An 18,050-nucleotide genomic window follows, 5' to 3' on the forward strand; every position below is an offset into this window, starting at 1 on the left:
AAACCCCTGGCCCACCAAGCCACTGGCTGAAGGGCAGTGCCCAGCCCCTAAGCCTGGGGGACGATGTGGGCAGCGCTGAGCCTGCAGCCGCACTGGGTGCAAGTGAGCGAGGCACAGTGAAGCGTGACCCTATCCTGCCCATGTGACTGACACTGGGCCCCTGACTCAGGTTATTCCCCTCCAAATCACCCCGTTCTGTCTCCCGCTGTGCTTCAGTTGGGAAGAAATAAAACAGGAAACCAGGAACCTGAAAATCAAACGATCTTTTATTCACCTCTGCAAACAGTTTTCAGATGACCTACTTCAATGCCATTAAGCCTCTTGAAGACCGATCCAATAAAACAGTAGTGTTTTTAAAAGTATATAAACAATTTCAGTAAAAAAAAATGCACTAAGTCTTTGGAAGGAAGTGTTTTATAATATATGTGAGGCACTCCCACCAACTAAACTGATCCTCAATGGGCATTAGGCCCAAATACAGCTCAAAAATCAAACCCAGGTCCGGCCTGAGAAGCGGCACTGAGGACCTCATGGGAGGCGAGCCAGGTTTAACCTGGCTTTGGGGTGCAGGCAACCCCCGCTTAGCGCTCTTAATTGGTTCCTGAAAAAACGAGCGTTAAGCGAAACCTAAAACATCTTTCGACCGAAGATGGCAACTGCAATTGTTTTTAATGACCCAAGATGACGACTATGAGCGTTATAACAAAACTCGCTGAGCACCAAGTGAAATCAGGTATCAATTTAAAACGAGCGTTATAGCGAATTAGCGCTAAGCAAAACAGCGTTAAGCAGGGGTTGCTTGTATACACAGAGATTTAATACAGCAAAAATATTCAAATCGGAAGTGACTGCATAATGGACCTCTGCCTTTGGACCATGTATTTTGGTTTCAAGTTATACAAAGCCTCATTATTGCAATTTTATTGCAACACAGATTTAATACACGACAGAAAGACAGACCTGCTGAGAAGGGCTTTTGCAGAGCAGTATGTCTGGTTTGGCAATAACGAACGGACAACACTCTTCGCACCAAAATATCCTGGATTGTAGATGCTACAAGTCTAGCAATGGTATAAAAGAGTGAAGCTGACGCCTATGTTTCAGAGGTGTTGGCTGTAGCTGTGTTGGTCTAAGGACATAGGCAGACAAAAGTTTTTTGGGTAAATCTCAGATCTTTTATTAGACCAGATAAAATAGCTGGAAAAATTCTTCTTTGCAAGCTTTTGGATACAAAAAGAAAGGCTTGCAAAGAAGAATTTTTCCAACTGTTTTAGTTGGTCTAATAAAAGACATCACATATGCCCAGCTTCAGAGAAAGTGGGAATTGGGAATCTCTGTGTACATAGTTAAGGATGTGCGGGAACATGTGCTTCTGAAAATTTGTCCATTGTAAATCCCAGTTTCAAGGTAATTATTATTTTGAAACAAATATTTTACACCACATCACGAAATGAGCTTGGCTAGTCTTTTAAAAAACGAGTCATGAAAACAATTCCTAAATATTGGTTTTATGCTTGGAGAGGTTATCAGGACATGGTGGGATGTCACTAGGGTGGCCATCACAGAGGACATCCTGGTTTTTTGCTACTCTGTCCTCCACTGATACAAAACCCGATACCTTCATGTCCTCTATTTTTCTCTTCAAAGGGGCCCAGAGTTCAGACTTCTACTCCAAAAATCATACCCCCTCCAACTTCTGTTGTGCAAACTTGACTGAAATAAGAGGCACATTATCCTTATCTGCAAACATTACAGCAGAGTGGGGTGCAGAGATACATATCAGAAAGCAAAATTCAGCTCTGTATAATGGTGTACTGTAGGTTAGAATACTGCTAACACAATTTCAAAACGACTTACCTGCCTATGAATCACTAGAGAATATTTTAAATTTTTGGTTAACACTTTGTATAATTTCAGACTAAGCACAAACCTATCTGAAGCTAAGCAATACAATTTGATTCTATTAAAAAAATGGAAATGTCACTTAATATTTTTTGTGCAAGAGACTCAAACCCATTCTGCCAGCCTCTATGACAAATTTCTACTCCATATGATCTGCTATTGCTGAAATATAGGCCCCAGAAAAGAATTATTAACTAATGTATAGCAGAAATAATAGTGAGTACTGCATAATAAAAAGTGCGAATGTAACAGTTATGATGCATGCCCAGAAAAGGATTATGATGCATATCATAACAGTTATGATGCATGCTCAGTTATGACGCATGCCCAGAAAAGGATTATTATTAATTAATGTATGGAAGAAATAATAGCGAGTACCACATAATAAAAAGTGTGAGTGTAACAGTTATGATGCATGCTCAAGTGATTATCCTACTTAAAGGAAAGCAGTTTTGCCATTTACAAATACATAATAAAAAAAATGGTTTATGCCGTGTCTGTTTTACGACTGAAATGTCAACCTGTGTTTTCACAAGTTCTCTCCACAATGTAAACTTCAGGCACTTTTATTACCATTACTTGGTATGCCAGGCTCTAAGTATACCCCATAAAGGTTTTTAAATAAATCTCCCATTACTGCAGCTCCCCTACTGGTACCATTTTTCAAACTACACTGTCTACCAGTCCAAAGCAGTCCTATATGACACAGTGATTTAAGTGCTTCCTACTAATGACACTTTATTGACTGTAGTACCTTTCCCGTTGTAGGATGGCACCAGTTGGAGGTATTAAGAAAGCTGGTTTGGATAAGGCAGTACAGAAAGACAAGCTAATACTTAGGTCTTGTCTGTAACAGGAAAAAAACCCACTCTGTTTTTCTGCGTTGATGTCACTCCATTTGCAGCAGTAATGATGGAAGCAATGGCATAAGCAGGACACAGGCAGTGTAGCAGTATTGTCTAAACTAGGCCTGTCTACACTCATTTCTGTTCTTGCTACCAATAGTTCAAAATCTTTACAAATTACTCTGATGGAGACCCATCCTAAGAGCTGAGCAAAATTCTCCTATTATTGAAAAACAGTGACACATGCTTATAACTAGACTTGAAAATAATAAATAAAGTGCTAATCTGAAAAAGCATTTCAGTGCTGACAGACTTGAAACATTCAGCATGGATATATGTCCTTATCTTGTCCCAAAATCCTATTCATGGTGAAGCCTGTTTCTTAGGAAAAGGCTGCAGGTTAGGAAGTAGTTGAACACTCTTTTACATTATTAAAATAATTAAGGTTGTTGCTGCTTTCCTTCCAAATATAGGTAAAAGTCGTACTTAAATTCTATCAGCTGAAGAAGGTTGATTTACCAAGTAAAACAGCTCTGGGACATAAGTGTTTAATTAGAAGATACTCTACGCAGAAACAACAGCAGTTTAGGTCAATGATCTATATATAAACATACTAATAAACCTTTCTTGCATGTTAAAAATGTCTGTAAACACGAGGGCAGAGCAGAACAGAATAAAAAAGAAAAAAGCGCAGGTGTCACATGTACTACTATAGATAAGAAAACTCAGGCCCCAAAGTTCTGAAGCCCTGTTCAGATGGGGGAATAGGAGAAAAAGAAAGACAGTATTGAGCTATCTCTTTTAGTGAAAGCCCACAAAGGTTAACAACAGGCTTTGGAAATTAATTCGAGATAAATAAAGGTAGAAGATTTTTAGCCTATTAGCCTTAACAATAGCAATTTGCTTAGGATAAGGAAAAAGCCCTTTGCTAAAAATACTTGTGCTTAAACCCTTTAACTAGAATAGCATTTAAAATAGTCAGAATACCAGGATTTCATCCAAAATGAAAAGCAAATGGGTCACCACTGCTTTAAAGTGTGGTCCAAAAGAAATTAAGAATACAAAAAAAAAAAAAAAAAATCAGCAATCTAGAATGTAAACTGGTGTTTTAGGAAACAAGAACTGAGGATAACTTTAGAAGCACAGTGAAAATAAAAAGATGGTAGGCTGACATTTTCAGGGCCTTTTTGAAGGGGAAACAACAGAGTTTCTACTTCTCCAGCAGAACATGAAATCTAATAGGGCTTGTATCAAACCCTGCTGTGAAACGCATTCAGATTTCGAAAGGTAAACTATACCAAGACACTATTCATCGTATAATGCAAACATCTAAAATGCAAAATTTGGCTCTGCAGGTTGGACAAGGCACTTGGCTTGAAAGCCAGGTCTCTGGGTGCTGCTGATCTTGCCGGCTGGCAAACCATTTGCCCATGCATGTCAGACACCACATTGGGCGACAGTAGCATTGTTGGCATTCTCCTTCATTTGGCTCTTGGCAGCTTTTTACAAGCTTGATGTTTGCATTCGTCTGCATACACCCGATGCATGGCTCCAGCTCCTACAGAAATAGAGAAGGCCAAAAAATGTAACTTTTATAGGAAATAGTAATGCTTTGCATTTCAATTGGGCTTTCTGCTTTCAAACCACCTCGCACAGCCCAGCAGATAGGACAAGGCACAAGACTGGGAGAAAGAACACCTGGGTTCTGCCCTTAGCTCTATCAATGATTTGTACAGCCCTGGGCCCGTTACTTAACACACTGTGCCTCAGTCCTCTCATCTCTGAAGTGGGCATGATTATAGCTGCTCTACTCTGTAAAGCAATTTAAGATCCATAAGTAGAAAGTATTGTGCAAGGACCACACATTAGTTATACTCAAATCATCCTAACACTTTCTGTGCCAATGAGTTATTTTAATTTTATAAGTGGGGAACACTGGGGCTCTGAACAGTTAGGTAACTTGCTCCAAATCACTCAAAGTTTCTGAGCAGGGAAAAAACCCTAGATTCTTCCTATTTCTGTGTCTGAGTTTTAACCTCTAAAAACAGGGGTGGGCAAAATGCGGCCCGCAAGGCCATTCTATCCAGCCCACGGGGCCCGTAAAAAATTTAGAAAATTCATACTTATCTGCCCCTGGCTGCCTGTCATGCGGCCCTCAATGGCGTGCCAAAACTCAGTGAGTGGCCCTCCGCCCGAAATAACTGCCCGCCCCTGATCTAAAACCACTGTTTCTGTTTTGTAATATAAATCATTGCTTACTTCATCAGGTATCAAACCAAAAGCCATAAGTACAAATAGTTTACATTAAATTTTGCACAAGGTAAAAGGTCTGCAATAAAGTGACTCTTTCTTAGCACAACAGTTATTTATGCACAACTTGAATCTGCAGGCTTGTTTCTGTTGGTTATGTTGGCATTGCAGATGAATAACTGCAGCATGTGCAGACACACTGAAGCTTGCTATGATCTTGCTGGCTTGGATACCAGTGATGGGAAGATGTGACAGCACACCTTGCACAAGCCTGTCCAGGCCCCTTGGTACTTAGGCAGCTGAAGTTCATGCTATGACATCATCACTGCATTGCTACCAGAGCTAGCTAGATTAGAACTAGCTTAGGTATGTCTGCATTCCCTGCCAATGCAACTGTGCCTGAAGGGGAGACATACGCACTGAAACCTGGCCTTTGATTGTCAATGTGATTTTGAGTCCTAAGAAAGGAAGATCTAATTTAGAAATCATGCCAAATATTAAAGAATAAGGTCTAAATGCAACCTAGTTCTCCTGAAAACTTAGCTTTGGCCAGTCTAGCACCATTACAGCTAATTGTCATGCATATCAGTTTCAATTATTAATTAGAATTTTGACTCTAGTTTGCTGGACAGCACCTGCAAACTCCATTTTCAAGTTCCTCAGGTAGCACCTAATCAGGATATTACAATTAAAATAAAGTTCCCTATCACAACATCTCCCAGCCTTCTCTATGCTTATGAGCACCCACAGGCCTCTGGTTGAAAGAGCAGGAAAAGAAAAATAAACAGCTAGATTTTCATATGTTAGTTACTGAACTGTAAGGTTGTCATTATATAAAGTACACTAATCATAAGTCTGACCATAGGAATCCTGACCATGTCACAAACTATGATTATTACCATCTTAGCTTATTAAAAAGTCCCACCTGATTGCTGGGAGCCGGGTACGTCTGGTTCATTTCCACCAGCGATGTAAAGGTTTCCAGAAATAAGTCACTGAGACTTTGATGGATCACAACATTGGCTGCATTACGGATAGGAGCACGGAGTTTCTCCCGCAGCTCCCCATACTCTGTGGAATTCAGCCTGAAAAGAAAGAGTAGAACAGACTGTCACCTAATCAATCCACTCATGTTCTGCTTATTACTTTGAATATTATCAAAAGAAGAGAACACAAAAAAGTTAGGTAGCTTGGTGTACACTGGTTCTTGGTCCGAATGTATACACTTTGGTCATTTCTGAGGACAGAAGAGAGGGAGGTGAAAAATACTACAGTAAAAAGGAAACTTTTGCTTTTCTAAAAATCTAGAAAAGTAATGAAATCCCAAAGTTACATGTTTCTATTTCTGTGATGGGCAATATGGGGCTTGTGATTTTGAGTGCCCAACCTGAGATGAACTTGAGTTGTTTTTGTCAGAAGTGCTGAGCACCATCACTGATTTCATATGAAGATGCAGGAGGACAACACCTCTAAGAACCAGAGTCAAATGGTCTCAAGATGAGCTTTCAAAATCTGGGTAACAAAAGCCACTTTTGAGAATGTTGGTCTAAACAATTTGAAAAGCAGCGCCTAACAGTCCTGTTAGAGTCGAGTCATTTCTTTATTTAGCCACAGGATATTTACAGTAGCTATTGGACAATGCATGCTTCTCACCACTGGCCACCAGTGTTTCCATCCAGGCTTCAAAGCACCCCTTGTAACATGGATCAAAGTGTAGTTCAAGCTTCCTGCCTATTTAGTCCCTGGCATCTCTGTTGAGCTGCCAATAAAGGGTATGCAAAAAAGTAATTAAAATATTACCTAAAAATATTTTAAACCTTGTTATTAATAAATATACCAACCTTATCCAATGTCTGCCTTATTTCACATGTCTATAATATTGCTCAGCCCTCCCCCTTGTTTGTTCTCATTCTTTTATATTGTACCTAAATTATAGTCTATGCGCACCACAGGACAGAGACTGGTTTACCTATATTTATTATATTAGACACAAACAACATATCTAGCGGTAGCACAAACAAATATCACAACTGCAAACTGTTGTGCTCTTACAAAGTAAAATGATAGGTAATGACTGAGGTTTTAAATAGGCTACATTGAGCAGCCATTAGATGGTACCAATTCCATATTATACAGGACTGAAGCCAGCAACACTTACTGTGGGATACCAGGGAGGGTGACGAATAGAGCAGGGGCAGGCTAAGTCTGGCCCACGGGCCACATTGGGCCTATGGCAAACTCCATTTCTTAGTAGCCCCTGCCCGTGTCATTGTGGCTGGTTTCCATGTAGACCCCAGGAGCAGTGGCACCATGACAGCATGTGGCCAGGGTTTACCTGCCTGTCATGGCCCTGGTAGAGGCAGACTCCATGCAGATCACCTCCAAAACTGCAAGCAGTGTAGCCAGCCACAAGCTATCTGGGGCTATGCATGGGCTAACTGGCAATGTCATTCTGAGGCTATGCAAACGCAGGTACATTGCTCCCAGTTATGGGGCAGCCTACGCAAAGCGACAAGGTACCTCTGAGGGCACTGGTTTGGGCATGATACATTTGTGTGTAGGGCTAAAAAGAGACACTGGATTTCTCCTAGGACACATCCTTTTACCCTGGGATCCTATGGGGGATAAGCCCACTGTCCTCACATTAAGTATCTGTGAAGTATCCAAATTAACACTTTACTCTGGGACAACATCAGCTAATCATTTGAGCTGTACGTACAGGACTGCCGTGAAATTAACCCAAGCTTTGACTTGTTTCAAAACAACCCGCCCTGGATTAAATTCAACCTCCATTTTTTTCATTAAGCTGTCAGAGGTGTGGCCCAGGTCAGGTCCAAGTGGGATACTCAGTCATGAAATACTAGTTTAGCTATGGCCTCTGCTTTTAAGCACTGCTTCATTTAGCTCTGCTCAGAGCAGGACAACGTAACACCGCTGGTGTCTTTCCTACCAATTACTTGCACAGCTTCTACCACTGGTGAAACTGAAACCGTAAAAAGGTTTGGCTTAAATACCCTAGTGCAGACACAACCAGAGGGGAAAAGGTCTATGTGCTACTGCTAAGTCCCTGTGCTATCACATTCTAGCCATGATTTTCTATTGTAAACTTTCTCGTCCCCTATTTTGAGCCACCATAGTTCTATGGCACCAGTTGTATTCAGAATAAATCACAGCAATCAACACACACAGCTGCAATTTTTTCTTTAGCTACTGACAGCACACAAGAAAAACCAGGACATGCGAGGTAATTATGGTGTCTCTTTCTAGGTAACTGCAGTGTCTAACACAAAAGGCCTACAGTGGGAAAGTTGCATCAGAAACCTGTTAAAATTGTGGTTTTGTCACTGTAGCCAGCTGAGACACAGCTAACTGTTTGGTCCAGCCACAACCAGAATGGCTAGAAAACAGTCTTTCAGGAATTATTTGAAAGAAATCTTCCAATGGAAAGGCTAACCTGATTTTAAAGGGTAGGGTGGAAAATGCTTGTCTGGAGTAGTAATAACCTGCTGGTCAGCCTTCTTGAGATAACTTAAATATTGATCATATGCATCTGGAAACGCTCCCATCATCTTTAACTACAGCTTCTGTAGCCTGAGAATCATGTTAATAAGCAAAATTACTAGACTTGAGTAAAACTATCCTATATGAGCAAAGTGAATATTACCAAGTTAAAGATTTTTCAGCTGTAGCCTCACAGGCTGTGGATGGAAAGGAAAGAAGCTGCAGATAACAGTGCAGGAGAGGGTAACTAGGAGCAACAGGAATTAAAGAAATTAATAGATGATGCACATCTTGTGGAGAAAGGGCTACTACATTTCAAATGTAAGCTGTGCTTCTCCGAGCCAATGAGCCTCAAGGAGGTTTTGAATTTTTTCTGCATTAATAATTTGCATTACAATAGCTCCAACAGGCACCAGCCAGACTGGGCCCCACTGTGCTAAGTCTGCACACTCACACAGTAAGACAGTCTCTGTCCTCACTGTGAATAGACAAGATTGACAAGGCGTGAGCAGGAAACAGAGGCACAGGAGGGGGTGGGAAATACCTGGTCCAACCCTGCACAACAGGCAGAGCTAGGAACAGAATCTAGGCCCTCCCATGGCCTATTCACTGCCTGCTAGTGCTGTGCTGAGTTAATGCTATTGTGGCAAATTTGCTCCCAGCTTGTGTGAAAACACTGTGCAGTATTATCTAAGTGTTCAGGGGGAGAATCAACAGCAGCTGGGAGAAGGCTGAGGAGGTCTGGGAGGAAAGACATGGCTGTTGAGGGTAGGATAAGGACAGGAAACAAGTGGTGGGCAGAGCAGCAGCTTGGAGCATCACAGTGGCTGAAGAAGCAAGATAACTGGAGGAGCAGGGGAAGGCAAAGCTGTGGCTAGAGCAGCAGCTTTCAAGCTTCCTAAAGTCCAGAACCCTTTCATATCACTTCTGCTGAGGAACCGCTACCCCTAGCTCCATGTGAGCTGATGCAGAGCCAGGCAACCCAGTCCGGCAGTAGCAGCAAAGTGCTTCCCAGCCCACTCCACCATTACCCGGATCTAAGTACAGATGTCTAAAACGCCAGAGGCGAAATCAATCCAATCTACGCAGGTTTCTCTAAGTGGTGTACATTGGACCATTAATGAACAGAACTCATGTTCGCTCTTTGGTTGAGGAAGGCAGGCAGATGCCTGCACTCGCAAGGTCAGAAGGCGCGGGGCACTGCCATACCCCTGCCAACCTACCAGACATTGCCCAGGACAGCTGAGCCCAGCTGAATGGGGACCATCCCTGATAGCTGCCAAGAACATGCCCCCAACCCCCTGCTGTCAGCTGCAGGGATGAGGGGGAACCGGCACAGAATTTCTCCCCTGCTCCATAGCAGCATGGGGAGTGGTGGTGGGGGAATGGAGCTCTCGTCCTGGCCAGAGGAGCCCAGGGGGATGGGACGGAAGGAAAGCCCCTGTGGCATGGGACTCTCCCTAGCTGGGCAGACCCTAGCTCAGGGAGGATCAGGGCCATGTGGGGGAAGCCCATGCAGCACGGCCCCTGCTCTCAGCTGGGCAGACCCCAGCTGGGAGGTGAAGATCAAGACCAGGGCAGAGGTCAGATGCAGCAATCTGCTGGGGGTCGGACTGTCCAGCTCAAGGGGCAAACCCTTGTCAGGTGGGGATCTCCCCAGCTGGACAGATCCCAGCTTGAGGGGAGATGGCTCTGTTCTCCTGCCTCCCCCCTACTGCCCAACTTGGTTGACAGATGCAGGCAGGCAGCTGGCTGGGGCACAGAGGTTTTGCTGCCTCAGCTCTGTGACAGCCCGGGAGTGGCCAGGGAAGAGCACTGGAGGAGGCTAGCCCACCTGCCCTGCGAGGGGGCAGTTAGCAAAGTGGGGGCCCACAAAGCATTTTGGGATACCAGGGGACTGCAACCTAACTTAAGTCAGAAGGGAATCTGGAAGGGAATTTCGATAGACCAGTCTAACCTAAACTGATTACATCTGAAACTACATGTATCCAGGTCAACCTTAAACCTCGTTCTGCCATTTTTAAACCGGTCTGTGTGCACTGAATTTCAGCTCTGTTACAGGTGTAGACCTGTTTCCGATCACGTATACTGGTCTGTGTATAATTTCTGTACTAGCCCCAATCTCTTTGCAGAACCCCTAATGATCTGTCATGGAAACCCTGGGTTCTGTGAAATGGTTTGAAAACCACTGGACTAGAGCTACTGGTCAGTTGTGAGACAGCAGGAGATGAAGTTGTCTTCAGGGGCATGAGTCTAAAGAGCAAGTTTTAGAAAACCAGTCAGCTGCATGAGATGGGCATGTTGCAACCCCTCGATTTGGAGAATAGGTTGTACATTACAGTTGTACATTACAGTTAAAGGGTCCTGTTGCTACGTGCCAAGAGAGGAAGGAACTCTCTTCAGCGTAAATGGTAGAAGTCTGCAGGTTTAAACCAAAAGCCATAAGATCTAAAATCTCACATTGAACACAGGTGAAGTGTGTGGCCTTGTCTACACATGGGAATTTTTATAAGAAAAACTTTTCACTATTGCTAATTCCAGTGCAGTTCAGCCTAGAGACATGCACCCATACTGTACACAGAGGGAGAGGGAATTTGCATCCCATTGCAACCTGCAGAGATGTAATTCCATATAAAAGAGATGTTATATTTCTCCATATTTTGACTACATAGTCTCTGGAAAACTCTTGCTGGTGCTATTCAATTGACACTGTCGCTCTTTACAGAGCATGATGTGTGCATCAATGAGTTCTTTGATGGCTGCTGGGTCCAATGCATCCTGCTCACAGGTAGGGCACACCCATGCACTAACAATGCTCTGAATCTGAGCAGCAGATTCTTTCCTCCTCTGACGCTGGTTATCACACAACTTGATCCAGTCTGCCTCGCAGCACCTCACTCCAGCTGCAAGCTGACTCCACCAACCCGGGCGGCATTCTGCACTCCTTTCCCAATCATCCACAGAGATGCCAAAGGATGCCAAGTCACCTTGGCAAGCATCCAGTAGTGAGCACTGTGGTATGGGTACTATTAGTCAGGTACAAAAGAAAAGCCACTTCTTGGGAGAAAAAAAGTTATCAAGGAAAGTGCTTTATGTCTCACCATGGTCATAATTTTATTGCCACCTCAACAAAACACCACTGAAATAATTACATAGAATCAGCCTGTCATCATTTTCAAATCCCTATATATTTCTGCTTCAATACTTATACTCCTTTGTCAAGCTTTGCCTCACCCACCATCTCCTCCTGCTCCTTGCCAAAGCTTCTACGCTCCATCCACCCCATCACCTTCTCACACAAATCGTCTCCAGACTACTTTCCATGCTTGCTATGGCCTCTTTAAACTCTGCTGCAAGGCCCCCGACTGGTTCACTTTTAAGCTCTGTTATGCTGCCTACAAGTTAATTTGTATATAAATTGTCTATTGATGTTCTCCTAACTCCTGTCTACTTGTTTATCCTAAGACTGTAGGCTCCTTGCTGCAGAAGGCATCCTTTATCACTGTTTGGGAACTCTTAGCGAACATTACTGTAAATATTGAAACTGATGGACCAATTGCAGATCAAAGCCCCTACAGTTAGGGAGGGAATGGGGCTGGGGCTGACCAGCCGAGGTGGGGATAGGCACGGGACAGAGCTGTAAGCAACTCATCCAGGGAGTTGGGGGGCATGTGCCCCCCGGATCTGTGCTGCTCTGTGCAGCACAGCACAGGGCGGGCTGCAGCTGCAGGCTGGGGCCGGACAGAGGCACAGCTCCGGGGGGGGGCAGCCCCATCAATGAGCTGCGCTTGTCCCACACCCGCCCCAGCCCCACACCCTCCCTCACCATGGGGGCCTTGATCTGCACCCCCACACCCCCTCCCTCTCTCCTTCCCCCTTCTACCACACCAGACTTAAGAGCTGCATGCAGCTCTGCACGCTGCTGGCTCTGCTTCTCACTGCCTGAGTGCTGCGCTGTGGCTGTGCATGGGCAGTTATCGGGCAAATTAATCGGCCGCACTGGGCTGATATCCGATACAGAAAATTTTCTTTATATCAGTGCTGATCTGATATTATACCGATGTATCAGCACATCTCTAGTATTTACCTATTAGCAGGCGGTGGCCAAACAATGTTATAACTGAACATTGCGTGACTTTAAAGGAGTATGTTCTCTAATAGATCAGCAATGTAATAGCGAAACGTTAACCCGGATGATGTTAAGTGAGGAGTACCTGTAATCTGAAGTCAGTTTTGAGGCCTAAGCCATTTTCAATAGTTCTCTTTAAATGAGTTTTGTTAGCAAAATGTCAGTGTGACACCTTCAGAGCAGCTATGTCAGGTTTTGGAGAGGAGGGAAAGGGAAATCATCAGTAACTCAGAGCCTATATTGTTAAAATCATTCATTTTATCAGTGTGTGTGATGGGAAGGAGATTTTCCCTTGATTCCTTCTCTCTCCCATCCCTCACCCAAAGCTCTTCCAGTTGCTTCCTTCCCCTCACCCAGGGTCTCTCTACTTCATTCTGTGAAGAGAAAATTTGGTCCCTCTGCCCAACCTGCTTTTCTAGTGTAGGGATCCCTCTAAACAATCCCTTCTTCACTGCACTTCAGTGGTGGGAACCAGAAGACAATGTCTTCTGTAGACTGGAAAGTTAGCAAAAGGGACCTGGAAAAATGCTAGCAGTCTTGGGATTTATCAAGGAAGCACAGACGAGCTATACAAGGCAGGATCATCATTGCACAACAGATACATGACATAATAGGACAAGGGTAATTTATCTTACCGGATATCAAAAGCCTTCACGTATGGGTTAATGCTGGCAACGTTGATGGTGAGGAACTGTACGGGCATGTTTGAATCTGGTGAGAGTTCATGCTGTCTCGAATCTGTCACCGTTAGATGAATGTCTTGCTGTTGGGCAACATGTAAACAGTACGTGGTCACTTTAATCACCCAGGTATCTGTGACAATCACCCTTGCTCCAGGGGCGCCAGTAGCAAACTTGTCAATCCTCCTGAATTCTGTATTGATGGAAGAAGCCACTGCCCTCCAACTGGACTGCGGGAGCGCGTGAACCGCAAGCGTCCGAGCTAAAGGATGATTATCCCAACCGTTCCATGACCAGTAATATGCTAGGATGCTGGTGATCGTTGGAAAAACAACAGCCAGAAAGAAGAATATTTTCCAGCCTTCTGGAGCCAGGTAAAAATAGCAAAGCTGTTTCTCAGGTGCTGCAAAACACATGCCAATGTAATAACCTGCAAGGAAAAACATTTGCTTTCAGAAGGCAATAAAATGCACGCTCACATATTCCCTAATCTTACAGTTCATTTGACAGGCAAGGTCTGTGCTGGGTAACTTGTTTTACTTACAAGCAGTGACTCTAACTCCAAGCCTCTGGACCCCAGTGGTTTTTAAAATAAGACTTCACCTCTAGCAGTATTTATTTTTTACCAAAATTAAATGGTGAAAGCACAATCATTCTAGTTTGTTGAGAAAATAAACTTTCATATAGTTATGTATAGCAAAACACAGGCAATGGGGTTTACGGACACTAAAGTTCAGAGGGAGATGCACTGGATCAGCAAGCCCGAGACAGAATCAGCCCCATCTTTCAGTTTGATAGCTTACTCCTGGGAGAAATATGAGTTTTCCATCTATTGACTCCTCTGTGATATCGTGTGAAATATGGACTTTCATTTCTACCCATGAGAACTTTTACAATCTTTTCTCCTATACCCGATGAAGGGTGTTTGTGCCTGAAAGCTTGCAATTAAAGATTTTTTTTTTTGCAAACATCTTTTGGCCTAATAAAAGATATCCTCTCTACTACCAGTCCTGACTGCCTTTTCTTGTAGACCAATATGGCTACAACCTGGACGCCTGACACAGGGAAGGTATCAAATTTTAGCCCGTTTTTTAAATGAAATCTGCGTATTTTCCCAAGCAAGAAGCAACTGTGACCACCTGAGATCCTGCTCCCGCCTTTTGTTCCAAGGCAATCTGCATCATCACAGACCCTCGGGGGAAGTGAGAGGCTCCACACCAGCTATGAACAGACTGCCCAGAGGAGTTTTCCATCTATTGACTCCTCTGTGAAATCCTGCGAGATATGAAGTTTCATTTCTACCCAGGAGAACTTCTACAATCTTTTCTCCGATGCCTGATGAAGGGTGTTTGTGCCCCAAAACTTGCAATTAAATTTTTTTTTCTTGCAAAAAACTAATAAAAGAGATCATCTCTACTAAGAGACCTGATTGCCTTTTATTAAAGCACGTGGCTCTTAAGGGTGCTCTGCCTCACACTGCCTCCCCAAACTGCCCTTCCGTCCTCCCTTTTGCTCTGCAGGACAGCCATCATCATTCCTATTGTCCTCATGCAGCTGCACACCATCCCAGCCCCCGCCGGAGCGGTACGGTCACATCCCCACCGAGCGCGTCTCATCACGGCAGCGCTCTCCTATCACTACCCCAGTCACCAGAGTTTTTCTGGTCACGTCCAGACGGAGCGTGTCTCATCACGGGTTGCGCTCTCCTAATGCACTACCCCAGTCACGAGTGTTACTGACCCGGCCCCACAACTGAGGAGGGTGGATATTTACTTCCACGACTGTCATAATGCCGTGGCATTAGTTTGCAGCACTGGGAAACCAGCGCCCACGTGCTGCCCCCCTCAGCAGCCCCCGGGCCCTCCCGTCCCGTCCCCGCGCGGGGCGCACCGAGCGGCAGCAGGGCGTGGGCGAGCAGGGTGCCGGTGCTGCGGCGCAGGTGGTGCTGCACGAAGGCCGCGTCCTCGCTGCCCAGCCAGGCGCCCAGCAGCCCCTGCACCGTCAGCCCGGCCGCGCGGAACTCGTGCGGCGGGAACACGAAGCACACAGACAGCACCACGTAGGCCAGCGTGAAGGTCACCGCCGGGCTCTCCATGGCGCCGAGCCCCGCGCCCCCGCCCCGCGCCGCGCCGCGCCGCTGCCTGGGAGCCGTAGTCCGGCACCGCCCCCAGCAGCCCCGCCCGGCGCGCGCCCCGTCACCAAAGCCCCGGGCTCTGCGTGGGGCGGGGTTTGCACCGGTGCACGCACGCGTGGATGTTAGCATGCACACGTGCACGCACATAGCACACATTAGCATGCACATGCACACATACAGACACATTAGCATGCGCACACATACGCAGCATACACAGACATATTAGCATGCACACGCACACATGCAGGCACATTAGCATGCATACACATACACACACAGCATACACAGACATATTAGCACGCACACACGCACGCAGAGTACTCATGCAGATGCACACATAAGCACGCACACACGCTCGCACACAGCACACACATAACCACGCACATGCACACACGCATTAGCATGCACACACACACACACACAGCATACACAGGCATTAGCATGCACATGCGCACACATAGTACACACATAACCACACACATGCAGACACACATTAGCATGCACATGCACACACAGTACACACATAACCACACACACGCAGACACATATTAGCATGCACACACAGCACACACACAACCACACACATGAGCATGCACACACAGAGCATACACAGACACGTTAGCATGCACATGCATACACATAGTACACACATAACCACACAATGCAGATACACATTAGCATGCACATGCACACACAGCACACATGCAGGCACATGTACATGCACACACACAGCACACATGCAGACGCACATTAGCATGCACACAGAGCACACATGCAGACATATGCATGCACATGCACACACAACACACATGCATACATACAAGCCAGCACATGCACACATACATGTGCAGGCACACAAAAGTATGCACATGTACACACACATAGCATACCAACACACACATAAGCATGGACATGCACATGCATAGTGCACACACACATTAGCACACACATGCACACAGACATAAGCATGCACATACATGCATACATAAATGCATGTACACACACATGCACACAGACTTGCACAAATGCATGCACAAACATACCTACACACATACACACACACATGTATCAACTATGTATGAACTATGCACACATCTGTCACAAAAAATTAAGTGGGGAGAGGATAGAAAAAAAAAAGGGGGGGAGAGGAAGATGCAGGGTAGGAGAAGAAAAGGGAAATGTGCCCGGACCATTTGGGGTCAGGAAAGAACTTAACCCCTGGTCAGATGGGGACCAACTGGGGTGCAGAGGCCCTCTACCCCGGTGTCTTGAGCCTGTATTGACAACATTTCATAGAAGCAGGATGTTGGTGCTGTGGTTTCCCTGCATTATGCGTGGCAGATTCGGGTGTCACGTCTGTGTGGGTGGGCATCCTGAGTAGAGTTTAGATCAGGGTTAGGCAACCCCCAGCATGGGTACTGGAGTGTGGCATTTTGCAAAGGCATTTTGCTTGGCACATGCACTCGGGGCAGATGGTGGGGAAGGGACCAGGGCAGGATTGGACCCCTCATGGCTCCCCTGCCATCTGCTCCTGTCACACCAACATCTTACAAGTTGAGGTTGTGGGTGTTTTTAGCACTCTGCCGAAAAACGGTGCCAACGCCTGGTTTAGATTATGGATTGCGTGGGATGTTTGGATAGGGCTGATCCTGTCTCAGGAAAGGGGATGCACTAGATGACCTCTGGACGTCCCTTCTAGCCCTTGTTCCTTGAGTGTGGCTACTGGTCATAAAAATAACAGCAGAAATTAGGGTTTTTTTGTCTTCAACAGCGCTGGGCACACAGCCTGCACTTCAGGATAAACAGCCATAATCTGAGGCTTCCTATTAAAGAGGAAAACTGCATCACCCTAGAGGACAGAGAGCATCTCATGGGGCCCTAACTTGTCATGAATTAAAAATTAACAACAAATGGACAGAGAGTAAAACCACAAACACTCTAGGGATCTGCATCTTGGCAGATGGCTGAAACATTGCAAATGGAGGACAGATTTCTTGGTTCTTTGTACACTTTACTAACGCTTCATGTGCCTGTTTTTGCCAATAAAGTCATATTTAAACCAAAATAGTGTGGATCTTGCAAAGGAGGTTGCAGCATTTCATTGTAGGGCACTTCAGCCTAAGAGATTTAATTGTTTCTATAGTTGTAGCACGGTCTCTGGCTAATGCAGCCGCCTTCCTGACTCAAGAGCTGGAGCGCAGCAAGTTTCACAGTAAATCTGCAATTAAAACAGACTAAGAGCAGCAGGTTTTTAACTTGTGATTTGCTTGCAGAGGTTATTAGGGAAGAATAATGACAGTGCAGTGATAGCATTGGAGTGATGAGTCTATAAGTAATATTTGTAAGAGGCAAGATCATGATTTGGAAAATGACGTTACATTAAAACAATATTTTGTATTGCTTGAGACAGAAAGCTATGGGGCACGTCCAGCACCCTACAGGAAACATTGCAGCATTTTGTCTCTAGTGGGTTATGGAATAGAGAAAATCCCACACAATTTACTGATTCGTTTTGATGCACTGGCTGGGGAAGTATTGATTGCACGATTTCACAATGATTACACACTTAATTCATACAACACAATTTTATTTTAAAATTCTTTGCTACG

General features: G+C 44.9%; 1 protein-coding gene across 1 annotated transcript; it reads right to left on the bottom strand.

Moving 5' to 3' along the window:
* Positions 1-248: 248 nt before the first annotated feature.
* TMEM129 (transmembrane protein 129, E3 ubiquitin ligase) lies at positions 249-15,455 on the bottom strand. The gene is made up of 4 exons (XM_014607714.3): positions 15,198-15,455; positions 13,263-13,737; positions 5,923-6,082; positions 249-4,305 (listed from the first exon to the last, which is right to left on the bottom strand). The coding sequence occupies exons 1-4, from the start codon at positions 15,400-15,402 to the stop codon at positions 4,057-4,059; spliced, it is 1,089 nt and encodes a 362-aa protein (XP_014463200.1). The 5' UTR covers positions 15,403-15,455; the 3' UTR covers positions 249-4,056.
* Between the last annotated feature and the right edge of the window lie 2,595 nt (positions 15,456-18,050).

This window comes from Alligator mississippiensis, chromosome 2, assembly GCF_030867095.1.
Source record: "Alligator mississippiensis isolate rAllMis1 chromosome 2, rAllMis1, whole genome shotgun sequence".
Classification (NCBI taxonomy): domain Eukaryota; kingdom Metazoa; phylum Chordata; order Crocodylia; family Alligatoridae; genus Alligator; species Alligator mississippiensis.

What these genes read in the sequence shown, in the direction of transcription:
- TMEM129 (XM_014607714.3), bottom strand. Translation starts at nt 15,402, where the DNA reads ATGGAGAGCCCGGCGGTGACCTTCACGCTGGCCTACGTGGTGCTGTCT. An exon ending in CCACGCCCTGCTGCCGCTCG is followed by an intron (nt 13,738 to 15,197) that starts GTGCGCCCCGCG and finishes TTTTCCTTGCAG; the next exon opens with GTTATTACATTGGCATGTGT. An exon ending in GTGAAGGCTTTTGATATCCG is followed by an intron (nt 6,083 to 13,262) that starts GTAAGATAAATT and finishes CTTTCTTTTCAG; the next exon opens with GCTGAATTCCACAGAGTATG.